At 38.0% G+C, this 27744-nt stretch overlaps 1 protein-coding gene across 6 annotated transcripts; it reads left to right on the top strand.

Moving 5' to 3' along the window:
* The first annotated feature begins 405 nt into the window (after nucleotides 1–405).
* On the top strand, nucleotides 406–25249 carry LOC121861791 (type I iodothyronine deiodinase-like). Of its 6 annotated transcripts, XM_042359707.1 has the most exons (7): nucleotides 406–526; nucleotides 3032–3194; nucleotides 8780–8948; nucleotides 17745–17931; nucleotides 20164–20273; nucleotides 20927–21113; nucleotides 22374–25249. In XM_042359707.1, exons 4-7 carry the CDS (start codon nucleotides 17905–17907, stop codon nucleotides 22422–22424), a joined length of 375 nt encoding a protein of 124 aa, XP_042215641.1. In that variant the 5' UTR covers nucleotides 406–526; nucleotides 3032–3194; nucleotides 8780–8948; nucleotides 17745–17904; the 3' UTR covers nucleotides 22425–25249. The 6 variants fall into 6 exon arrangements, with proteins under 6 accessions (XP_042215641.1, XP_042215639.1, XP_042215638.1 ...); XM_042359704.1 differs by lacking the exons at nucleotides 20164–20273; nucleotides 20927–21113; nucleotides 22374–25249 and adding an exon at nucleotides 1674–1814 and having other exon boundaries at nucleotides 413–526; nucleotides 17745–17909; XM_042359706.1 differs by lacking the exons at nucleotides 20164–20273; nucleotides 20927–21113; nucleotides 22374–25249 and adding an exon at nucleotides 2873–2900 and having other exon boundaries at nucleotides 416–526; nucleotides 17745–17909.
* Nucleotides 25250–27744: the final 2495 nt, after the last annotated feature.

Raw genomic sequence — 27744 nt, 5'->3', positions numbered from 1 at the left:
AGTATATATTTTCCTTAATCTGTCAGCAGAGAAGATTTCATCATTCTCTATACTCGAGTTGTGACGCTAAAAGTAATATTACCCAGAGCTCAAGTGAGTAGGTCAGATGGAAGACCACGTCAACAGTTTACCTGAAACTTGATCGAGTCAGTTTCTGGGAACACGGAGGCTGCAGCTCGTGGATAATGTAGAGCTACACCCTAAGTCACGGATCTCCCTCACACTGGTCTGAATGTCTGCCTGAGTCACCTTTTCACACTTATTACTATCTTATATGGGGGCCAGGTGAGGGTGGTGTAGGGACAGGTGAGAGTGGTGGGGGCCAGGTGAGGGTGGTGTAGGGACAGGTGAGGGTGGTGGGGGGGCCAGGTGAGGGTGATGGGGCTAGGTGAGGGTCGTGTGGATGTTGAGGTGCGTCAGTCAGTGTGTGGTCGTGAAGCGTGGCCAAGGCAGTGCTCGCTAACCGTGGCACTTCCCCGGTACTCCTCCCCCGACGCCAGAGAGTGACTGCCTCCGCGTTATGGTGGTGCGCCGAGTGTTACTGTTACTAGTGGTTGTTGTTGTATGTGGATGACTGGCGCCTAATGTTACTGTTACTAGTGGTTGTTGTTGTAGGTGGATGTCTGGCGCCGAGTGTTACTGTTACTAGTGGTTGTTGTTGTAGGTGGATGACTGTTGTTACAATTTTGACTGGGTGTGTGGGTCAAGGATGTTTTGAACGCGTATCAAGGGAAGGCTGTGTTGGGTGGCACTTGTGAAGAAGCTGTTGTGTTGTATGACTTATTGTGTTGAGGCAATTGTTGTGTTATGTGACAGTTATTGTGTTGCATGGTAGATGTTTTGTGATGTGAGGCACTTGTGTTTCTGTGGCACTAGTGTTGTTGGTTACGTTAAGAATAGCGAAGTGGCGAGGAAAAACCGCAAGAGTTGGAAGCGAGAACAGTGTTGAACAACGTGAATACACTGAAGAACAAAAGGGAATTCTTAAATACTAATAGGGAAATTTGAAAAAAGTATGGGGGGAATTTTAAACAATAAAAAGCAGATTTTAAACATTGTAGGGAAATTTTAAATAGTAATACGGATATTTTAAAGAGAACTAGGGAGATTTTGAACAATAATAAGGAGATTTTAAACAATAATACTAAAATTTTAAGCAATAATAGGAAGATTTTTAAACAACAATAAGGGTTCTAAACAGGCCACCAGTGATTTTTCTCCACTAAGAGGCCACAGGTAGGAGTATTACCTGCCAGGTAGACAAATAACACGTGTCCAACTAAGAACAGGTAGGGTGTTGATGGAGGGGGTACCAGGTGAGGTGACGTTAGGTTACGTGTAAACTTGTTCTTGTTACTTTATATTCTTTGTTAGTCGGATTTTGTGCTGTTGTTTAACCTTGTTTTGGTTCTTTGTCTGTCTGCATGTCCACTTTCCCCGCACTAATTATATCCTTAAGTTACTAGAATATGAGTGCTGTGGAGTCGATAAAGGTCACTATTGATTATAAGGGGGAAAGGTCAAAGGTCACCACTGTTGGAAATATAATTATTATTATTATTATTATTACATTATTATTACATTATTATTATTTTTTATTATTATTATTATTATTATTATTATTATTATTATTATTATTATTATTATTATTATTATTATTATTATTATATCAGTGAGGGTGGTACAGTACAAAGGATCAGATGGAATATACTAAATCTGACTGAACTTCAAGAACGTACAGCATACGATGTGGCGGGCTAAAAGCATCAAGTTGAAATGTTAAGAACGGCGTAATGCAAACGGAAATATCAATGGTAAGTTATTGATATTACCGGACCATAACGCTGTATATCCCATTTCCTTAACTTATTTATACTTGTATGTAGTAGCTTATGCAGGTAGAGTAGTGTAATGGTGAAGCCGTGTTACTTTCATGTATCTTTTGTTGCGGGTTTTTATTCGTAACATACCAGAGAATGTTTTTAATAAGTGAAAATGCTGTAAGTATGGTCATTTGTATTTTTAGTCTATGTATACAAATGCAAGGTGCGTCTCTGTGTTCCAATATTGTGAGGTGAAAATAAAGTTTTTGAAGGTATATTTGTTATTTGAAAGAGTAGTACTGTGTTTCCTTAATTGTTATTTGGTGAATTACAATAGTAGTTACTGTTAACTTTATCCATAGACTTCACGGTAAAAGAACAAAACACGAGCGATGGTTAAAGATTTCTTTGGACTTTTAAAATTCATGATTAAAAATGACTTCGAGTTTCCCGTTTTCAACCAGTAATTTGCTCCTGTTACACAATAATAAATTAAGGAAAAATAAAGGACTAGTATGATATTTGTTTGGTTATCTGTGAGGCAGTTGGATATTTACAAGCAGCGTGGATAAAGTTCCGTAGCTACAGCAATGGCTCACAGCGAAGTACTTAGTCAGTGCATAACATAAGCATATAATCAATAAGGCTCGAGTATACTACATAATCATAAGAAAATTAAGTGGATTCCTGGAAAAACTACTCCGGTTAATAGGTTCAGGGAATATTTACACTAAAAACACAGTGGTACACGACGCCCTGCCATGCGTGTTTGTCTTCGTTCTGCCACATAACATCCATAATTGTTATTTTTATACATAATTCATCATATCATCAAATGTTGCATATATTTGCCTGGCCTCACTCTCTGAATAAGCGAGTTATTCCCACATGGCGTGAAGAAAAAACAAAGAAGCAGTGTGCGTGTTGATACTGCCTTAGCAATAAATGAATAAATAAGATAGAATATATAACTGTACTATATGGCTTGGTGTTGAAACTAGTAATAAAAGAGAGAGATCCGCTAAGGCCGAGTTTTTCATTTTCTAAAGCAGACAACACAACTGTAACCTAAGGATCGTAAGTGTGGTTGATTAATGTCGCTTAAAAAATAATAAATGGTTTAGCGATGTTATGCTAAGTTGCTTGTGATATATATTTTTTTCTTCTTAAACACTAGCCATATTGTAGAACTGATAAATATTTGTCAGGTGGAGCAGAGACGGGGCCGCCAGTTCTTGCCAACACAAGTCAACAACTTCATGAGAATAGCTGAGGATAGGAGTCGATCCATGGTTATGTCGATCTCTACGCTGTTCAAGTACCTGGTGGCCGTCCCTAAAGGCGTCGGCAAGATTATCGGCATCAGCTGTTGTGAGTTTTTCTTTTTTGTCAGGTTAAGGTATAGCTGGCCAGTCAAGGTACAGTGTAGCTTTAAATTAGCTTCGATTAACACCTTACTGGAGCTTTAATTTTAGATTAGGTACTTTATAATAATTTATCTTATGTATCTTGTTGTGATTTACGTGTTCCTGTTGTATTTGATCAGTTGTAACCGCTGCAGTCGTGGGTTCAAGGGGGTTAAGTTTCGTACTCAAAGAGATTAATCGTACTCAAGGGAATAAACTATCTTACTCCAGGGGTTAAACTATCGTACTCAAGGGATTAAACTATCGTTCTCAAGGGAATAAACTATCGTACTCCAGGGGTTAAAATATCGTACTCCAGGGATTAAACTATCGTACTCAAGGGAATAAACTATCGTACTCCAGGGGTTAAAATATCGTACTCCAGGGATTAAACTATCGTACTCAAGGGAATAAACTATCGTGCTCCAGGGGTTAAACTATCGTACTCAAGGGATTAAACTATCGTTCTCAAGGGAATAAACTATCGTACTCCAGGGGTTAAAATATCGTACTCCAGGGATTAAACTATCGTACTCAAGGGAATAAACTATCGTACTCCAGGGGTTAAAATATCGTACTCAAGGGATTAAACTATTGAACTTCAGGGGGTCACATCTTTATACTCAGTACTCATAAAGTCGAAAATTCACGACAAAACGCAAGGGGGTTGGCATCGTAATGAAGGAGTTAAATGCAATCCAATCGTATATGCTGAGTGTAATAGTGTTTACTGTGGCTCCATGATATATGTTTCTTGAAGTATGGGCCAGCTTAGGTTAGGGATGTTAATCTTAAGATGAAATAAGCTGGGAGGGCTAATCTTCAGGTGATAAAAAATATGGGTTTTAATGCCTGATAGATCACGATACAGTAAGATAATGCATGATACAACAAGATAGATCACGATACAGTAAGATAATGCATGATACAACAAGATAGATCGCGATACAGTAAGATAATGCATGATACAACAAATTAATCAAAGTTTGTGTCCTACCGTTCATCTGGTCAATGGCAGGAGAATATAAACGACTTCAGGGGTTCAGTAATGCTGGAAACACTGATGTTATAACTTATTCATACTTGACAAGAGTTAAAGTACAAGTCACGACGGAGAGAGAGAGAGCAGTGCTGTTTGGGTTCACCTGGAGATTAGCCCACTTTAGCTTATTTTCACCTAACCTAACCTAACCTAACCTAACCTAACCTATACTTGAAGTGTGTACAGGTCCAGTCTTCCCTCCGTGGTTAATCATCAGGTGTTGTAAGCTATCGGTGTCTACAGGTGATCTGGTATGAATTCTTCCCCAAACAATGAAAATGTATGACTGTTCCTACCAAGATTAAACACAAAATTACCCTAAAAAACAAAAAACAAAAATAACAAAAAAATTACACCAAGACTCGACCATAGCTAGATAAGTTCATTTGAGACCAGTTAACAAGAAACGAAATTAACCCACAAAACTTTTACAAACTTTCTTGGGTAATATTTATCTCGTGAAGTGACTAGTTAAGGTACAGTATTGTCTCAGGGTCTCAGGATAGCCATTTCTCTAGGGTTTAAATTGTGCTCTAGGATAAGGTCAAGTAGTTAGGTGTCGTTAAATCTCCCCCTATGAGGAATATTTACCCTCGAGAATTGGTCACCAGTTTGATGAGCCACTTCCAGGCGGTGACATTTGGAGATATTGAACGAATTCTGAAGACCAATACTATAGTCTCTCAGCTTCTCAGTCTCTCTCCCTCCTTCTATCTCTCTCGTTAGAATTAGTATCAATCACCTAGTTAAGGGTAGTTGTAGTATCGTATGGGTCAACAACTCAACTCCCTGTGGTTGATGGAGGGTCACCTTAAGTCATCACTAGGAGGTCAACACACACACACGGCCATGACCCAGTACCCGAGGAGGAGGAGGAGGTCAGTGAGTCTCCATTAGCCTCACGTCACAACATCAGTAACTCGAGGTATTGATTTACACTGTTATTGGCTCCTCACTTGTGGTTATATCATCGTTATAACATCAAAGTCCCGCCATTGATTCAAGACACTATACTACCACCGTACTTACTTTTGACTACCACCGTACTTACTTTTGCCTACTACCGTACTTACTTTTGTCTCGGTTTCTTCCTTCCTCCTTTCCTTCCGTCCACCTTTTCTTCATTTTCTTTCTTTCTCTCTTTATCCCTTCTTCCCTCAGTTGTCATAATTCTTTTCTCTTCCAATTCCCTTCCTTTCTCCTTCCATCCTATTCTCTGTCTCTTTCTTCACCTCTCCTTCCTTCCTTTCTCGTAATCCCCTTTCTCTCTCCCCCTTCCTTCCTCTCCCTCTCCCATCCCTCCTCTCACCCACCACCCCTCTCCCTCCCTACCACAGCCGCACGCCTCTTCACCCACCTTCACCAGCGGTATAACACGACCCTCTACCACCCAATTATCTATCAGTTCTATCTGAATAACACATAAGGCGCTTCACGTCTCGGACCTTATAGTAGTATCCAACATAACCTGACCTAATTTGCCGCTCATAAAAATTCACCATTGCTTATGTATTAGTGAATAAATTATATACGTGCAGTTGCTAGTGACGCAGAGAGCTTATATACTGTATACGTACAACACACACACGCTAAAATATTTCAGATCATATGAAGATTAGGCACCCTTTAGTTTATTTCACCTGATGATTGAAACACCTTATGCTAACCGAACATTAACCTAATTTAAACCTAATGTAAAGTATCCCACTTCGTCCAAGCAGCTTTAGGAGGTTTAATCAGGAGGTGGAATAAGCTGAAGTGGCCAATCTTCACGTGATAGAAAAAATTTAAGTGTCTTCGTCTAGACTGTAGGGGCCAGGCCATTGTGAGTGTTCCTGTGTCTGTATCTCTGAACCCCCAGAGAGAGAGAGAGAGAGAGAGAGAGAGAGAGAGCAGTAGACGCTATTGCTAATTTGATAACAGAAAATAATTACCGTAATAACAAGGCGCAAATTAAAATTATGAGGTACTTATAACTAACAAAGACAGGGTGATTATTATTAAAGAGAAATTATCACCATTATGGGAATTAAAACTTTCGTCTACCTGTACAAAAGAGTGTGCGATATTATTGCTAATTTAACAGAGAATTTACATGATAACAACTTGCTAAACTACATTCACTGCATTTTTGTCTGTAATAATCCTTGACGGAGAACAGGTGAGTCCCCATGTACACCTACAGTAATTAAAAATATATAGTTATTCATTGTTCTACCTACACTGTTATATCCCTTGTTCTACCTACACTGTTATATACCTTGTTCTACCTACACTGTTATATCCCTTGTTCTACCTACACTGTTATATCCCTTGTTCTACCTACACTGTTATATCCCTTGTTCTACCTACACTGTTATATCCCTTGTTCTACCTACACTGTTATATCCCTTGTTCTACCTACACTGTTATATCCCTTGTTCTACCTACACTGTTATATCCCTTGTTCTACCTACACTATATTTATATCCCTTATTCTACCTACACTGTTATATCCTTTATTCCTACCTACCTCATGCTATCCCTTGTTCTACCTACACTGTTATATCACTTATTCTACCTACACTGTGTTATATCCCTTGTTCTACCTACACTGTTATATCCTTGTTCTACCTACACTGTTATATCCCTTGTTCTACCTACACTGTTATATACCTTGTTCTACCTACACTGTTATATCCTTATTCTACACTGTATATACCTTATTTCCTACCTACACTGTACTTATCCTTGTTCTACCTACACTGTTCTCCTTGTTCTACCTACACTGTTATATCCCTTATTCTACCTACACTGTTATATCCCTTGTTCTACTATTTATATCCCTTGTTCTACCTACACTGTTATATACCTTGTTCTACCTACACTGTTATATCCCTTGTTCTACACTGTTATATCCTTGTTCTACCTACACTGTTATATCCCTTGTTCTACCTACACTGTTATATACCTTGTTCTACCTACACTGTTATATCCCTTGTTCTACCTACACTGTTATATCCCTTGTTCTACCTACACTGTTATATCCCTTGTTCTACCTACACTGTTATATCCCTTGTTCTACCTACACTGTTATATCCCTTGTTCTACCTACACTGTTATATCCCTTGTTCTACCTACACTGTTATATCCCTTGTTCTACCTACACTGTTATACCCGGGGAATTCAAAAGTTTAGCCCTATACACTATACGGGCATCAGAATCTTGCCCCATTTACCCATACCCACAAGAATATATCGTAGTTGGTCATAGGCTGACTTAGTGAGGGTTACTAGAGGATTTTTTTTATCAGGGTATCGACATCCATAGAGCTAGCTGATGCATGTAGAATGAGTGTGTGTGTGTGTGTGTGTGAGGAGTCGACCAGTTACTTTATCATTCAAAGTTCACGCTCCCTCACGCACACTGAAGCACTCTGGTTCAAAGCCCAGCTGGACCATACATCGAATCTAAATCTTTTCAAATGGGATAAAAAAAGGAAGTTGGTAAGAAGAGGGAACTATAGTATGTAAATAAAGGGTTAAGTCACGTATAATTTTGGATAGCTTCCTTAAGACTGGAGGAAAGTAGAGTACAGTATGTGTTCTTAAGGCTGAAAGACGAAGTATATAATCACTCTATTTTTACACCGTAAATGTACTTTACATTACATATGTGTACCATAGTCTCTATTTTGTAATTAAAATATTGAAAACAGCAGTAGTAGGTAGTAGGCAGCTATCAAACAAGGAGGTACTACCGCCTGGGAAGATATTGGAAGCATAATGTGTTGTCTCATGGTAGACCCTGCTGCCATATGGCATCACGAGAATTGTGACCAAGTCCCAGGTTGCTGATCTGACTTTCTGCCTCATTTACACACAATTGCAGGGTCTCAATTGTTTCTTTTATTTTAACAACACAACATACATATATTGTTTCTCACTATTAATCTTTTTTTAGTTTGTTTTTTTATGGTCCTTTATTATTATTATTATTATTATTATTATTATTGTCATTATATTTTCGCCCCCAAGCCCTGATGTAGGTCATTGACCTGTGCCCTGTGAGCTAATCTCGTAAAAAAAAAAAACATAACTCGATTCATCAAAGCTTCCCTCAGAGTTAATGTACATCATTTACAAATTGATTGTAATTGTTATAAGCCATTTGTATATGATATATTTATACAGTCCTTTCATTATCATAGTTTATTAAATAGGTTAATTGGAATAACATTACTGCAAGATGGTGACGTGTGTGTGTGGACATATCATGTTTCTGTCGTGTTCTGTAATGCACAGTAATGTTACACTGTAAACTGTACCTTCTCTGCCTCACCAAACTCTCTCACCAGGTCTCCTTTACTTCCAGATAATAATACTTAACCAGACTTTTTTAACTTATAACAAAAAATATTTCCTCAATTATCTCTTAACATCTCACGATTTATTCTATTTTGTTCACAAACATTTCCCCTCTTTACCTGTTAATGAATGGCCAGGTGATTAAAGGTGTGTTCCCGCAGTGGTGCCGTGTGTGACCAAGGCGCTGGGTACTGACCGGGTGCGGGAGATGGTGCTCAACCGGCAGGACCCAGACCTTCCCCAGAGATCCCGGGAACGTCTCCTCTCCTCCATAGAAGGAACCCTCGACTTCGCCAATACCAAGGAGAAGAGCAAGGCCATCTGGGAAGGGTAAGTTGGATTAGGTTAGGTTATTTTCACATTAGTTTATCCTCTTCGTCAGTTGTCAGTTTACTAAAAGGTCGAGATTAATGTTAGTCCTCTGGCGTGTACTGCAGGTAGGTACTAGGCATACATAAATCTAGCTGGAATTTATTGAAGTCCACACACGTCACGCATAGTTGTTGTGGTTTGTTAAGATAAATGGCATCACCTGAAGATTTAACTCCCCAATTTATTTCACCTAATCTAATGTAACTAGACCTATCGTAACCTAACTTAAACTAACCTGAGTAACCTAACCAGACTTATACTCTGGTTAGGTTACCATAACAGCGTCTTTAGTATTAGAATTGTTAATCTTTAGATGTAATAAGCTGATGTATCTAATCTATAGGTCATTAAAGAAACATTGTGTTTGTTAGTTTAAGCAATGGTTTTTGGTTTTTTTTTTTGGGGGGGGGGGTTAATGGACAACTATTGTTTTTTTTTATTAAAACAACTTCTGTGTTTTGTTTGATAGTTTAAGCAAGTCCTGTTGTGTTTGTCGTGAGTGTTTACAATATACTAAAGGTACAGTGTTGACAATGTTGATATCTCTACCATGGTTATTACCCCTCGCTCAGACGAAGTGATCAGGGGTATAGCATTCATTTCCGACTGTCTGTATGATGTCTTTCCGCGTATCCTTCCGTCTGTACGTATGTCCATTCGAGTATCGTTGTCAAGGAATAACTCAAATCTGCTTCAAGTATGGTATTCTAGTTTTGTGTACAGGTTAAGTTGAGGGTGTGAACTGAGAGAGGTAGTAGGTTAAATCTTCTTGATTGTAACTAGTTAATTATACATAGTTGTAATGGCTACTGGCCTTAGGGAATTTAATTATATAGTATCATTGATTATAGATGATTGATTCTATGTTTGTAACGATTATAGATAACCGACTGATATATTATGTAGGTTCTAACAGGTATAGGTGATTGGGTCAGTCGATTCATTCATTTGCTAGTTGGATCAACATATTGTATATCGATGAGGTATTTCCATAACGTGAGCGAGACCAGTGTAGGACGGGTAACGGGGCCAATGTAAGACGGGTAACGGGGCCAGTGTAAGACGGGTAACGGGGCAAGTATAAGACGGGTAACGGGGCCAGTGTTGGGCGGGTAACGGGACAAGTGTAAGACGGGTAACGGGGCCAGTGTTGGGCGGGTAACGGGACAAGTGTAAGACGGGTAACGGGGCAAGTATAAGACGGGTAACGGGGCCAGTGCGTAGACAGTGTAGGATGGATAACGGGGCCAGTGTAAGACGGATAACGGGGCCAGTGCGTAGACAGTGTAGGACAGATAACGGGTCCAGTGTAAAACAGATAACGGATCCAATGTAGGACGGATAACGGGGCCAGTGGGTAGACAGTGTAGGAAGGTTATCAGATCTAGCGGGAAGATATCGGGACCAACTGTGTTTGTGTATAATATTAATCAGTTCTCTCTCGTGACCCATGCAGGAAGTGGTCGCCGCCGCCCTCCTTCGGTGTCTGGGTGTACGTTAGTCCAACTCGTGTAACGGGAATATCGACAGGTATTCGTGTATTATTTAAGATATCACAGTTCTCGTATAGCGCCACACGAACACACACAATGCGGTGAAATATCGACTTGGCGACCTTCCCTCTCAAGCGATACTGGGTTCCTCTCGTCCATCACGCCAAAAGGTCCTCACATATACGTAACCATGTCATCTCAGTGCTTTAACCAGTGTATTTTTATTCCTTTAATTTTGTATTATAAAATTAGATGAGGTAAGAGTCCCTGTTTGGTTTTGATGAAATATTGGCGGCGGCTTTTTCTCAAGTATTAAGTAAGGGGGAATATTTAGTGGAGGAATCGTTGAGAAACTCCGTCCAAATTGTTACACTGACTCCTCCCATCTTACATCCCCTCTCACCACCCACCTCCCCCATCCCCTCTCCCACTCACCTCTCCCACCCCTCTCCCACTCACCTCCCCCATCCCCTCTCCCACTCACCTCTCCCACCCCTCTCCCACTCACCTCCCCCATCCCCTCTCCCACTCACCTCTCCCACCCCTCTCACCTCCACCACCTGAGGATTGACGGGATTTGGGTTCAATATATTGATGAGCAAAATGGCGTCAAAACTGCACTATGACTTTCCCCGTCTCCTTTTTGGGTATTGAATAGAATTTTATAATTAAGGTCCAGTTAGTTTACACCCGTGAAGGAGGTAATCAGATGTCCTACCTGGCCAGATGTCCTACCTGACCTACACACAGGTAACATGACACTACTTTCACCCCTTTCTAACTATTGTCACTCTTTATCCTCAGCAGTTAGCGCCGTGGCCTTCACCTCCAGAGGGTCGGTGGGTGGGGGGGGGGGAGACATCAGAACAGGCACAGTGATTCATATACTGTACTCGTGTTATAATAATGGTGCATCAACCTGTGTTCAGGGTACATCTTTTTTACTCGAGTGATTTATGATGTGTATGTGTGTGTGTGTGTGTTCTAATTTTTGTCTTGTAGAAATTCTCTTTGTATGATGCAAGTTGTTTCTGTAGTCAGGTGAAAGGTATCGGACACTGGCAAGGAGGAGCGGGTAAACAAACACACGTACAGCACTAATAACACGTAATGCAAGGACTGACGGTTCACCTTGGTTAATATTTACACACAAAAGAATCAGGTCATATTTATCTAATGCTACTGTGTAAAAAACAACTCATACATGATATCTATACTACACGCAGGCATAAGAACTAGTGGGAGGGACTGATGTAATGGACTCCACCCGTGTCTATCAGTTTACCTATATAAAAAAAAGATAAATGCAGTCTCAAAAAATTTACACCTACTATATTACAGATTTTCGTGAAGATCGCGTGAATACTTGTATTACAACAAAAACACTGTGACAGTGAGGGAGACCTCAAGCTTCAATCAACAGGTGAGGAATATGTTACCGCTCAAAGACAAGAATTCACGCGATCCCCACCAAGATCTGTAAGGCAGAGTGTATACTTTTTTCTGAGACATCCTGTGTAGCAGAAGAGCAAATGGCGATAAAAACTACTCTTTCAAAGGTTGAGTGTTGGTCACAGGAATAAATACTATTCAACTTGAGTGGGGGGGCTAGGCTGGTCAGCGAAGGTCACACGCCACAACGTAATGGCCTATTAATATTACTAACCACTTCTGGTGATATTTGCACTAAAGTAATTTTTTTAACTAACATTAGCGATATTTGTACTGAAGTAACTCTCTTTTACTACTTGAAATAAGGTAGAATGACTACACTGGTCGAAGCTCTGGTAATTATATTAACGTATGACGACCAATATCTTGTCATAAAAATGGTTCAGCTAACGCGTTGTTGTGGTTCGGTGTCTCATGTGACCAACATTAACGTCATAAACATAATTCTAATTTAATACAAGGAGTTTACACCTTTCTGCTCTCTGATCAGTTTGGGCCAATTGATGAGAGATGACTGGAGAAGTACTATACTTGGGAGACTGGAACATTAAGTCCTCAAAAAGAATCTCAATTAAACGAAATCCACGAGATGCCGCCAGTGACCCCTCGCTTGCCAAGTGATATGTCGGAAGGTCGGCACTTACGAAATAAACTCGTGTACTTATTTTTTCCCTGAATGATATAACAGTGAAAGACGAGGAAGGATGTTTAAAAATGACAGACCAATATTAATTTTTGTCTTGAATATGTAGAGACTGTACATATATTATTCTAGATACATTCGTGTTTTTGAACGGCATTTTTGCTGATAAAAACTGTTTAATGCATAAAGAACAAATTTATAGCAAGACAGGATAAAAGGAGTAAACTGAAAAAAAAGTCTCAACGCAGTATCCGGTCTTGTCATTTTAGTCAGTAGAATTCAGTATCTTATGAGGCTAAATTGAAAATTATAAACGCTAACATTATATAAAATTGATCACCAAATATTTTCCATTTCCGAGTATTGAACATCGAATATAAAAACTCAGATATCCAACAAAGTTCAAGTGTTGGGAGTGTCCAGTGAACACCAAATTACACGTGAAAATATGATCACGCACACTTGTTACTCGTGTGGCCTACAGGGCGAGGAGATTGAAGTCTAAACTATAGCCGATACTTTAATCCTGCACACGTCTTGGTGAAAAAACATGCCAATAATATATTAACCAACCAGGTAACCCACAAGGACTTCACCTTCTCTGTATGTCAATTATTCCCACGCTTTTATCAGTCCCCGTGGAAGGTAGAGCATTATGGGATATTTACGGCGTCCATCGATGTGTTGGAGACGAAGCTTTCCTGAAATGCTAGTGACGTATTTCCGTACTGGACACATAAAATCGTCTATGACTATTCAAGTAACCCATTGCCATACAGGGATGATCAGTAGTAATACAATAAACATACACATAGTTTCCCGTATTTTCTGTATATACAAGGACCTATATACTACGCGAATAATATGGAAAATCCTATTTCTGTCGATGTTTATATTGGAATGATCTAAAGAAAGGAACTCACTTAATACGTCAAAGTTCACCACAATGTCGTCGAAGCACTGCATAAATAATGGTCCACTTCCTGCTGCCACCACCCAACACTACTGCAGCTCCTCACCAATATCGGCCCAGAGAGGAATAAAGGTGACCCCGCGAGGCACGATGAGTCATTCCTTCCTTCATTCATTCACTTGAAAATATTTTTAAATTTTTTTAAAAGAATTTCCTACAATACACATACAGTCATACAATTTTTAACTGTGTTTATATAGTCAACACAGTGCAGGACTCGAACTTCCTGATCTGAATAATTTATGTTTATTGTGTATTAGGAACGTTTTGCTTCTTTCATAATGTAACTTAACGTAGCTAATGGCAAATTCTTGGTCACAGTTGTTCCTAAAAAGAAAAATAACAGCGATGCTATTTATTATCACATTTCACCACTTTTTTTCTCAATATTGATCTCAAATGACTGACAACCAGATTACCAATTTACCGCTCAAAATGCTATCACCTATCTGTGTTCCATTGATTTATCGGTCCGAGGGTTAGATTGGAGTAGAAGGTTTGGTTAGAAAATGTTAGGTTAGAGTAGACGTGACCAGTAAACCTTGAGAACAACGAACTGTGGTAAAATAGCGCTGTAACCATGCATTGTGATACAGATGGGACTATCGACCCAGTAACGCGCCCTTTCACACGCCTGCCACCTAGACTGATGTAACCTTGTAGTGATTGAGTCCAGTGATCTTGGTCGCTGCTCTCTACAGCTCCAAAACTCTACTACTACTTCTGCTAATGATAATATTATTAATACTTTCACTACTATTACTTTTATTACTACTACAATAACTGTAAATTATACTTGTGATATTCATTTTGCAATTAACATAATTAATATTATTGATATACTGCATAATTATGTAGAAAATAAATACAATAGTAATTATGATAATACTTATGTGAATTAATAGTAATAATATTAATATTATGAATAAAAAATAAAATATAATAATAACATAACATTTATATATACAGTAATATTTTTACCCACACACACACAAACAACACGTTTACAATATCCTCGCATCTCCCGTCGTCATCAATAAGCAATGTTCTGTAATAGTAGAATGCCTCGTTTTACCGCCAAATCCCTCCTACTTTACCCTGGGTAGTGTACACTGCTCCCTTCCCCCTACAAGGACCATTAATCACAGCTCGCAACTTCCGGGAAATGTTTGTTAACCCACCACGTTAATCAGCAGGGTTCTCCACGCCCCACAGCTTCTACCTCCACACTAACCTAGCAAACTTTAACTTAATTAGCTAACTCGAACTACCCGAGCTAACTTCGCAGTGACCTACCCTCCATTTGGCGACCCACTTTCTTTTGCCTGTTAATTAAGAAAAAATCTTTATCTAACCTATTGTATACGATACCACCCAAAATACTTTGAGGTATTACTTAATCTAATCACTTAACATCAAACTTAACCTGACACCCCGTCGCATGATGTACTATGGTGGACAAAGTCCTTTCCCTCAGCCCTCCCTCTCTTTCCCCAACCCCCCTTTGGTCTCCATCCCCCGTTATACGCACTAGTACCAGTGCCGGATTAACCATGAGGCACTAGAGGCACTGGCTTCAGGCCCCCCGACTCTAAGGGGCCCCCAAATCCAAACATTCTCGAAGTTGAAGCATATAAAACATGAACTTCGTTCAACGATGTCCTAGCAACGTCTCACTTTTCTGTCTCTTATGAACATTGAATGTGTTATTTTGCAGAAGCTTAATATTGATGAAATCATTGATAAATTTTGGTATATTTTGTTCTTGCTATATATATATATATATATATATATATATATATATATATATATATATATATATATATATATATATATATATATATATATATATATATATATATATATATATATATATATATATATATATACCTTTAGGGTAGGGGCCCCCAAGTTGATCTGTGCCTCAGGCCCCTATTAAGCTTAATCCGGCCCTGCGCACTATGCAGTGCGCCATCTGTTGGACGATTACAGCACTTCCCTCAGTTGCTTCGTTATTCGAACCTTAGGTGAATCAGTCACAATGTGGCTGGCTGATAGAAAGAACTTTTGTCCACCCTAGTACTGTCACATCATGAGTTCCAATATTTGACAATATATTGCCGTTCTGTCGGACACTAGTAATGTTACCAGTTTAACTGGGTTAGAAAATGAGTAAACACATACTGTAAATGCATGAACAAACAAGTAAATAAAAAGTAAAAAATTATATCCTTCATACTCTTGTCAGAAATGAAACTTGACCACTTTGTCCGGGCAGGGAGTCCAGGGAGGATTTTAAGTTTTTAACTCCTTATCAATTACATCCCAACAAAATTTGACGATCAAGTGAAGCCCAGAGACAGTAATGGAGAGAGCGTTCCCTGACGAGTAATGGGTTACGATAATGGCAGCATGGGGGAGGGGGTGCATTATGTGAGATCAATGTTCATAATGATCTCTGGAGACTCCACCGGGAATATTGAGGTAGCCTCGTCACGCATAACTTCTGACAGGGAACAAACTGGCGAACGGGCAGATATCCAGCCAATATTAATCTACAACCCTCATTCCCCACAGTGGAATATGCCCCTGACCAAGACACAATGGTGAGGTGTGTATAACAAGTGCTAAAATTTCTCAGGGTAAACGTTGAGGCTGGCAGTAGAAGGTAGGGTCTGCTATATACTCATATAGGGACTTACTGATCGTGAGGAATCGTAACAACTTGAAGAACTTGCTGTAATAAATCAAGACAGTGAATTTAGTGAAACCAAACAAAACTTGGTGAAAAGTCAGCACATCTGAGGGAATGCAAATATAAGTAAATAGAACATAATTGCTTTCTTACCTCATGAAATAGACGAAAACTGCACGAGCAATACGTTTTACATTATATAAATTTTACGATTTCATTCGACTTCAATAGCCTACACGAAGGCGGCACCACCAACCCAAATCCTGCAGTCCCACTCCTAGTAAAAAAGCGTAAAGTGATTTATGCAAAACGTAATGCTCGCGCCTTTTCATCAGTTTCATGACGTAAACAAGCATTTATGTTCTGTGGTGAAATTTCGCACAAGAACTAGTTTAATTTGAAGTTCTTTAGCCCAGTTACTGAATCGTTACCCTCTTCTCAACACTAGCATGGACGTCCTTTAGCACACGAGGACATCATACCATATTCATATACAGTAAACTCTGTACTGTACCTGTACAACCATTTAAAATTTTAAATGTCTGAGTGAATAATCGTCGAACCAGACCGACTGTCGTGTATGATCTTCATGCGACATTTCTTAACAGTCATCACGTTCGGTTCTTATTTCTTCTCAATTTTTTTTTTAATTTTGCTCATTCTCATTCTTTATATCGTACACTGTGTGGCTTCCTTATACTGATTTACTATCAGTTTTTGTGGCAGAGTACATATCCAGAAATAACTGCAAGTCCAGGTTGTTAAAATGAAATCAAGAAATTGGAAATTTAATTCGGTAGTCTCGCGGCAGCATACAGCATATACTGTACTGTAGAGTATTTTTTTTTTACGGGGAATATCCCACCCGGGCTCAGGTCATAGATCCACATTAGGGCCTAGGGGGCGAAAAAATAAGAATAACAATAAATTAGAAATAGAAAAGAAAAGTAGCAGCATCGTAACGGTAGGCAGTGTTGGGTGAATCACAAGGTAAAGCTCCCCACTCCCCTCCTCTTTTTTTGTGAGAGTCGCAAACATATAGAGGGTTAAAATATGGTATTTGTCTGATGGCATTTGGTGTGGCATCCATTATGTTTGGTGGAAAGGAAGACTGACTATTATATACCTAAGAACTTACTGCGCTCACAATAAATAACTCCTGTATTTTCCTTTATTATCAGAAGTTTGTACTGTATAATGGGTGAATAGTTTAAGATATCATGTAAGATTACTAAGCTCTGGATATATGGAGAAAACCACTATAGCCTTATACCTCTTTAGCACCAATTAGTGTACAGTAATATAAATGAGGAATATCTGGATATTCTTACCTGAAGCCTTTGTTCTTTGTGAACCAAGTATGTTACATCACAGACATCCTAATGGAGTATCGCATGACAACCCTACTTATTTTCCTCCCACAGTGTGGCCTGCACTGGGTTCTTGCTGGGTTTTAACAGTAATTTGTCTTGTGATTTATGGTGACATGATATTGCAGTACAATGCGAGAGGTCAATATGCTGGCAGAATTGGGCGGAAAGGCACCCAACCCAGTGATGATGCGGCTGGAAGGAAGGTCACAGTGTCATCTTCTGGATGAGGCCAAACCAGGCCGACCATTGATCATCAACTTCGGCTCCTGTACCTGACCCACGTTCATGGCCAACCTGGAGAGGTTCTGTGAGGTACACTGCTTCTTGTGTTTTGCATGGCAAACTTTGCTGAAACTAACCTAATGCAGTACAATATTATCTAGCCCAACCTAATGTATTAACACTTAATCATTGTGTATTACATTATTTAACTAAGAATTGCATTGTCTATTGTTATCATTGATAGTTATGTAAATATAATAATCCTAAAACGAAGAACAAATGCTAAATTTATCCACTAAACAGTTTATTAATTTTATTGACATCAAATCAAACTCGAGAATTCTAAACACATTAGCCCAGTAGGGTATTCCCAAACTATCTTGAGTCAGCATTTTGCTACTGCTTCAAGTAGTGACCCTGTGAGTCATGATAGCTAAAACACTATAAGTATGCATTTTAGTTTTTAGCCTAATTAATCAATCTTCATACAGTACATTACTGTATTGTACATTGCTTTTAGTTTAATTGTGTTTATAAACTGACCAGGTCCGGTATGGGAAGCTCTGAGATGCTTGTGTGAGCGCCTTAGTATTTTTTGATGCAATGAATTAAAAAAAAACCCTAAGGAATTGTATAAACAAAAAATGGGTCTTTTTTCATAACTTCGAATTTTCATTGATGTGCATTGATCAGTAAAGTATTAAAGTTTTGGGCAGCTAACAGTGTTCCTGAGAATATGAGCCACTGTACAGTTGAGGTCAAAAGTTCGCTCCCTCCCCAAATTAAATAAAACCACCCCCACACCAGATGACAGTCAGGTAAGTTCGGAGATTCAGTTTCACCACGGGGAGCGAAGATTTGTCCGTGACTGTAGTAGTACTGTACCACTTCAGGTTGCCACTTGCCAGACTCAAATGCTAACAGCATGACCACAATGGGTATGACCTTCAGTGTTCATGTAAAAAAGATAAAAATATCATGAGATGTCATTCTTTTTTAGATTTATAATTGTTATCTGTATTGATTTTAATATTTAAGATATTTTTCAGTTGATAATTACTCCTAGTGTTCCACAACCACCATTCAGTAAAATTCACATACTTTTACTTTTTTTTACTTTTATCCTCTTCACCACTAATCGGCTCGTTAGCCACTTTGGCGATCGGTCACGTCTCTGATACACACTGTTGGCAAGTACTGGCTCCTGAATGTATCTGAACCTGCTCCAGTGTTGGTCAAATCTGGTCTTGATAGAGCTCACACTCGGTGCCATCACAACACTCTCTGGCAGATTGTTCCAAGAGTTCACAACTCTCACTCCCAAAAGTTACCCCTCGCAGTTTTCTGGGCTTGCAGCTTCTTCAACTTTGAGCTGTGACCCTTTATGGGGCGAATGTCCACCAGTTCCAGGTAAGTGCACTCGACTGAGGTGCCGAAGTGCAGGCACCAGTCTGGTGGCCTTCCTTTGGACATTTTCAATTAATTGACAGTCCCTAGCATATCTTGGGGGCCAGACGGGGTGACAGTACTGAACTCCAGACAGGGAAGCATATCACTCTTGAAGATTGTTACGAGGGACGGACCGTCTAGATATCTGAACGACCTTCTTATAAGACCTAATAATTTAGTTGCCTGTTAATGCAACTTGTTGTGGTTATAGCAGTGGTTGAAAGTGGCAACTTACTATAAAGGTGGCGGCACACTGGGCACTTTCCTCCCAAGTAAGCAGCAAGATTTCGGCTGTTGCGAGAAATGGACAACGGTTTGACGGCAAGCTTAGCTGACTGGATTAGAGCTCAATGAGCTTCATATTAGGAGTTGAATATTTAATTAAAAATTGGAATCAATCATAAAACAATAATACTTTTAAATATAACACATGTTTCTATTTATTCATTAATTTAAAACTTCTTTAGTATTGTTATGAAACCCCTTTTGCCACTTACCAGCGGCCAGGTCGTATACTGTATACAGAAGCAGTAGTTTTATCACAAGTGTCGTCGAATTACCATTGGCTGTCCCGCCAGTTTCCGGTAATTTTCTGACGATTGGTATCAATGTACAGTACAGACAAAATAACAGGCAAGCAGATTTCCACCAGATCACAGAAACACACTTGTGATCTGTAGTCTGCTTTAATAATCACTAAGTCTTTACAGAAATTGTTCACAGGGTATGTCTTTACAACTGGGCTTCTCACTTCGTTTGATACATTGATTTTATCTCTAAAGAAGGTAGCAGTTGCAAGTAAAAGATTAATTTACCATAATTTTTTGGGCCTACAACTTATTCAAACAACAATGATTTTTGTCTTGCCAACAGATAACAGAGGAATACTCCCAGGTGGCAGACTTCCTGATGGTTTACATCGCTGAGGCTCACCCAAGTGATGGATGGGCCCTCAAGGACAACATCGAGATAAACAAGCACAAGTATGACACAACTTCCCTCTCTTCCGCCCTCCCACCAGAACTTGTTGTGGTGATATTCCCACCACGTTTGTGCATTTTTCTTGCCAACATGAGTTTGGGTACCATTACTTGTTACATGATAGAAGTGGATTCTTCATATGTTTAGTCATAGAATATGCATGTACATTATGTGTGCTGAGCATAGCTATTCATATTTCAGGTGTTGTATACAACTAAACTGCATAGCCAAAACAAATTCAGACTAAAATATACTATAACCAAAAATTTTACAGGAATAGATTTGTGTGTGACTGCAGGACCTACTGTATAATGTAATAAAGAATGATACTTGGCAAGAAAAAGTTACAGATTAATAACAGGAAGAGTTGGAGGTGCTCTATGAATCTTGGACAATGATAACCGTTAAGTATGAAATTTTCCGAGAAACCTGCGTGAAGTACAGTACATATACTGTAATTGTTCCATCTCAATTACAAACTTTTAACACTAGACAGAAAACTGGACAGTAGTTGATAATGTATAATATATGGCATACCAAAATTATTGAAAAAACGGAGTTGGTAAAGATTGGAATTTTAAGGCCAAGAGTACTAGTGGAAAAATATAATTCACTTTAGAAATCATATTTTAACTACAGTACCTTTCTTTGACAGAACTTTGGAAGAGAGGTTCTTGGCAGCACAAACAATGTTGGACATGGAGCCCTTGAAGTGTCCTGTCATGGTGGATCGTCTGGAAGATGAAGCTAACAATGCTTATGGTGCTCTCCCGGAGAGGCTTTTCATTATCTTGAATGGAGTTATTGTTTATAAAGGCGAGCAAGGACCCATGGGTTACAAGGTACGTTACTTGAGTCCAAAAAGGTAACATAACAATTAGTTGTCATAGATGTAATCATGGCACTCAAGATAAAAAGTATGTTGGAGGATAATAAACTAATATGTACTGTACTACTGTACATATTATATACAGTAATACAGTATTAGTTTATTATCCTCCAACATACTTTAGAAGACAGTGTATTGTCCTGTGACTGTATGAGCATAAGCTAGTCCTTGCTTTTATCCCATTATTTTGACCAGTAATACCGTGACATAAGAGATACATTAATGTATTCAACACTGACATTTTCCCACTAAAAATGTTATTCATGTTTAGTCTTACCTATCTGGTGTCTTTGGTACTGTGGGAGAACTTTATTACAACTTTTAAGTATTATCCTGTGATTTTAGTGTTTTCTCCCACACTTTAGACACTTTATTTTTGCTACCTAAATGTTACTTCAAAGAATCTTGACTCGGTAATATCTCAGCCTGTAAGCAGAAAGCACTGAAACATTCACATGGTATAGGTAACTTATGACCTGACTTCTGCTTTTGTATTTTAAGCCATCTTATCTCCAGCAGGATACTAGACTGTTACTTAAAGAGTTTTACCTGTCCATTCTCTTGATAACAAAGAATTATTAACAGAATATGGTAATTTTGCCTTGTAGCAGCACAACAGCTTTTTATAACACAAGGCTGATGTAAAAGTTTGTGAAGGCAACATCTTGAACCATGAGTTGAGTAGTTCAACAAGTTAAACCCTCAAGTGTCTCTAAAATACAATTTGTACACCCTGTTCAGGTACTGGTCTCTCATTATCAAGGTCCTGGTTTACTTTCCAGCTAGAATAGTGTGTTTACCATACATGATCAACTTGTTCCAGATATAAATGGTACAGGATCATGTGGGAATGTGAGCAGCAAACCTTGGTTACATATGCCCTAGCTAAAATGAAGAAATTAAGAATGTACAGTGCAGTATAATAGTTTCTGGTACCCACAGTTATCATCCCTATATATTTTCACCACTTTCCAAAAGGGTTTGCAAGTATTGTTATAATGCAATGATTGACTACGTGTGATTTTGTTTCTGCACCGCCTCCAATAGTGTAATGAAGCCACAACTGTAGGAAATCTGACCAAACGTCATGTATGAACTACAGTATGTTGGGTATATAGTATGATCTTCATTTCATTAATATTTTATACAAGAAGACGTTTAAAACACTAGCATACTTTTAAGTACCTGTACAGTATACAAATTTGTCTTACAGGTGAATGAAGCAGAAAACTGGCTGCAGAACCACAAACTACAATTAAGATAAAATGTGGACAGTACATATGTTGGTCACCAGTAAGAAAAGTAAGAAACAAGACTGACAATAACAACTGTGTCCAGCTAGGTACTTGTGTACCGAACAGCCAGTGGAAGAAACTGTCCAGCCAACAACAATCACTGTCATCTGTTGTGATCATTAAAGCTTTATCAAATTGTATGGAACTGCTCAGAAAATTTTTGTGAAATAATTTTGTTAATTGATGAACAGTTAATGGTTAATGTTAATATTATTATTAAGTTTGTTAGTGACCAGACATTCCATAAGATAATTTTTTTTCACATTGAAAATATTTATTAGTCATAATAAAGTGAACAAATTAAAAATAGCTGGCCATCTTCCAAGAATGTCTTATTTTATAACACATGTACAGTACTGTACTGTGCTTCAAATGTGTTTGCTCTCTTTCTCATACCTTTGTTGATGTACTCTGTGTACTCCATTCACTATGATTCACAATTTAGGATATAGTACTGTACATTACTGAACTGAATTTGGAAATATTCGTAAGTTTACAACTATTGACACTGAAACAATTGTATATACAGTATATATATCTTAATGTGTTGCAAGATCTAGGGAATTCTGTAAAAAATAATCGCATACAATATTATGGAGTACTGATGTTCTTGTCCCAACACTACTAAGCACACATACAGACTTAATGTTCAGTAATATTTATGCTTTACATAATGAGATGAGTTTATGCTGTGGGTAATCTCTTGGCTTATACTGCCATTAATTTCTGGTTTTGTGTGTTAAGGTAAATGTATATCTACCAGTAGTTTGAGTTAATATCAATTAATACCAGTGCTGGTAGTTTTATCACCCTAGTTATGTGTACAGTAAAGTTCGAGCAGATTCCTCAGAATTTTCCTTCTGTCGAAAGATTAAATATATTAATGTGACAATACAAATGTATCCAATAGATTAAGATTCTCTCTGTCTTACGAGTCACTTTACTCCACTGGTGAGTACGGTACAATATATCAAAGTTACATGATTATGATAAAGGTACTGTAGCATGGGCTCAATACATCTTCATTTTGTAAGTAGTATTGTTAAATTCTCACTGTAGAAGATACAACACACAATCGAGAGCACTGTATATTTTGTCCATACAGTTGAAATATACGTACAGTGCTTTCATTTTTGTTTTAATTTCTTCTACAGTGGGATTTCAATGTTAGGATTTATGTTGGATTACATAGCTTCTTCAATTATTGTATTACATTATAGATACTGTTACACTGCATTTAAAATGGCCTTCTATAGATGTTACATTAATTACTGTATTTAAAATGTAAATAAAATTATGGGTTTAGTCTCATTGACAATTAAAATTTACATAAAAAATAGTAATTATGAGGCCATGTGGACCATAACTTCCCAAGAGCCAAAAATGGAAAACACCAGAAAATGTGGTTAAGTTTTGTAAAATAGAACTCACTATATCTCAAAGTGATTGTGATAGTGCAATTATTCTTGTAATAAATTGGAGCTTACAAACTCAAGATTATGTTGCCATAAAGAGATACTAACAATCTTGTCATTATTATTAGTAATCATGAAAATCATCATAGCCTTAGCAACTTAGAGACATTAGATTTTGATGGAATTTTAATATTTTGATATAGGATACTCATGTACAGTTCCCCACAGACCGCAGGTAGTATAGTGTTCCACCCCTCGGTATCCTTTCAGAACATATGGCCAACAATATTTTTTCGATAATATTTGTTCTCGAGATTTGTGCTAAGAGATAAGATACTTGCAATACCGGTATCTGTAAGGAAGGTTTGACAATGATACCGATGATGCTACATGTTCAGAAAGGTCACTACCTGTGGACAACTGTACATCATAATCATATCAGTACAGTACCCTAAACGTCCAAGAGATTATAGTGATCACCATAATTTTCATCTGAACTGCATTTTCTGGCAAAAAAAGTTGTGTGTGTGTTGGAAATAAAGATATGGTAATACAAACAAAGATTATTGCATGCAAAATAATGTACACACACACACACACACACACACACACAGGATCACACAGTTCCCTAGACATCACTCACTGCACGCTACCATTGGGGCGTCTTAGCATGGGGGGGAAGCACACCCCACACCAGCACTGTGAACTTACCCCCAAAAAACTTTTACTTCACGCTTCCTCGGCCTTGGAATCAAGAGGCAATAGGTGTGGGAAGAAGGGGCGACTTTTACAAGGTTATGGTCCACATAACCTCATGTACTGTACTCTATTGTTCATCTTAAATACAACACACCACTGATTGATTCTATAATTCAGGTACAGTACAGTACAGTATGAGGAACAAAAGTAATAAATTACCCTCTATGCCAGTTTGTTTTCAATTTGCAGAGCTATTGTGAATCTTCCTTCTTTACTATGTTTACCAAATCACCACTCTCGGTATATGTATAAAAAAAAAACAATTCTTCATTTCTGGGGGATAAAAACAGCCTTGCATTCCTTTGCTTCACCCAAACAGTCAGTATGTGCACACAGGTAGTCTCCTACACCAAAGCCCAAGTCAGTTCCTTATGATGCTCAAGCCTAAAGGCAAGTAAGCCAGGTGTACAGCTGATCACCTCACTCACCTGGGCTATGATGAAGGAGGCTACCTGTGTGGGTTTATGGCTTTGACCTTCACCGGGAAAGGCAATACGTATTCTGTAATCACTAATGATATTTTGAATACCATATTTACTCATCAGTAATATAGTAGGTAAATACCAATATTGAAAAAAATATATATTGTATCATTAATAATTAAACTCACACAATCAAAAGATGTCATTAATACTATCCTTAAGGTTTATCATTGTTGTATTTTCACAAAAATATTGACAACTCACTGATTATGAATCTGCAAGTCAGTCACTTTTTATTACACAGCACCAATACTCAAGAATGAAAATTTGGCAATACAGGGTACCTGTACTGTATTGTATTTAAACATTGTACAGTACACATTAATTACAAGAAAAGAGTGGTTTTAGATGATCAGTGATGTATGCTCGAATGAAAGATTTGGGATAAATTATTTACTGATACACCACTTGTAGTGTATTTAGTGTACGGTAACTGAAGTGTCATCATCATCATCAACGTTTTATGACCATTTTCCACGCTTGCGTGGGTTAGCATGAGAAATGTTGTAAATTACATTTTTAATTATAAATTATGAGAGAAACTTTTCAGGTGAGTAAAGCACTGCAAATGGAGTTGGGAATTTGTTTACCATCACAAGTCACATTCCCAATATACTGTAAATCAAAATTAAAGATTACAGTGTGATTCCAAACTTGGCATGTCTCCATGAATAGGCATTCCCTGTCTATGAAAGGGTTTTTTCCTGAAAAACCTTTTGTTTATTGGGTCACATTTCCCCATAGACTCCCATTATAAAGCTGAGATGCATTCCTGTGAAAATATAATTCCCCAAAACATCTTTAAAAAGTCACACAACTTGTTTTAAGGACAATTGTTGGTACACAAAGATTTTAAACCAATAATAAACATAATAAGTGAAATACATGCAGTACAGTACAATAATAATTGTATACCTGGAGAAACTCAATGAGATTTGAAACAAAGTGAACAGTATGAAACACTAAGTCAACATCTATGATAAATATATTACCATAGTAACATATTGATTTCCATTCTGTAATTGGAGATAGGTTCTCTATAAAAAAAATCTCATACTTGGCCTCTGATGAGTTATTGTGTCATCCTAAAATTCTGCTGCTTTTTTTTACACTACATGAACGTTGCCATCAGTCAGATGACACTACACTTTTGCTCTCATGTATTGTCGGCAATATCCACACCTCCAAACATTTGGGCAAGTGGCTGAGTAACTGGGTTGGTGGAGATGAATCTACTTGCTGCCAGTGAGTTTGAGGAATATATTAGTAAATGGTGATTGTAGAAGAATGATGACATGTTCAAAGTTTATTTCTAGACTTAATAACATTGAAAGTTTTAGAAAATAATGAAATATGTAAGCATATTGGTTTTGAGAGAAAGAAATTCTTTAGCTTATTTTCATTATTACCTAGGAAAAAATTACAAAAAATAAGATTTTTTTTATAACTATTGATTTTTTGCTTGAAAATTGAATCATAGGACAAAATTTACTTTTTCTTAAACCAAACCTTCATAAACTAAGGGACTACCTGCACACACACTTAGCTAAAGTACAGGAGACCCTCAGTACTCTTCAACTTTGGAGTGGTGCTACTCATAGTGCTTGCTGTCTTTTTTAACTCATTGTAGGTAGTTGCTGTAAAATACTGGGAAACAAAAGGTCAAAGGTAATGAACATTCCAACCTAAAGGCCCTCCCTTATAGATAATTTCTATGAACATGAAGACAAAATTTTTATGTTTTTGTTAAGAAAACTATCATGGTCTCCGGACCTTTTTGTCTACAATGACAACACTCATTTCCATCAGAAGCCCTTTTATTTTAGAACTGAAGGTGTCCACCTATGAGATGGCAAGAAAAATGTTCTGAGGTAGTCCGCTGCTATAACCAAGAAGAATACGGTAGATAGCCTGGATACAGCATAGTTACCACATACCATATCACTGACTTAGCAACTGGTTAAACAAACTCTCCCAATGAAACAGGTGGGGTTAAGTCAAGTGAAACAGATTCAGGATTTACTCTAATGTGCTTAAGGCAAACTGGCTTTCAAAGCAATCACCTGATTGAGGTTTAAACTCTTTGTTTAACCTGATTTGAATGAGTGAATAGCTTTCATGCACAAATTTACACTTGATCTACCAAGACACTGTACCTGAATGCAGTGTCCCTTGGATAAGGCAAGCTCTGCCAGAGGGTGTTCTAAAGAGGGAATCTCACACTTCACTTTTCGAATGCACCGTAAGCACAAAAATAACAGTACTAAACATAGTTATCCATATTCTTGTATATTAGACCCTACATATGAGCAGAGGAGAAGCATATTTAAAGATTATAAAAGTTGATTTCTTAGGAGAAATGTTCAGATTTTTCGTAGAAAAAAATAGTGCTCACCATCAAAGCTTTTGTACCACAGAATCCTTTTGTTTTGACTTGAGCTGCTGCACAGTCTCAACATACAAACTTTCATGTTTCATACAGGGGAGACCTTCCCTGACCTCTTTGTTCCTTACAGACTATACAGGGCAACATGTGCAGAACTGGTCACCTTTAATAAGCATACCCTTATTGCAAGGACAATTTTCCCCCATGATAATTGACTGTCAATAAAGACAAAATTTTCCCTGAATTA

Source organism: Homarus americanus, unplaced genomic scaffold (genome assembly GCF_018991925.1).
Source record: "Homarus americanus isolate GMGI-L3 unplaced genomic scaffold, GMGI_Hamer_2.0 scaffold8148, whole genome shotgun sequence".
Taxonomy (NCBI): Eukaryota; Metazoa; Arthropoda; class Malacostraca; order Decapoda; family Nephropidae; genus Homarus; species Homarus americanus.
This window is presented reverse-complemented; position numbering and strand designations above follow the sequence as displayed.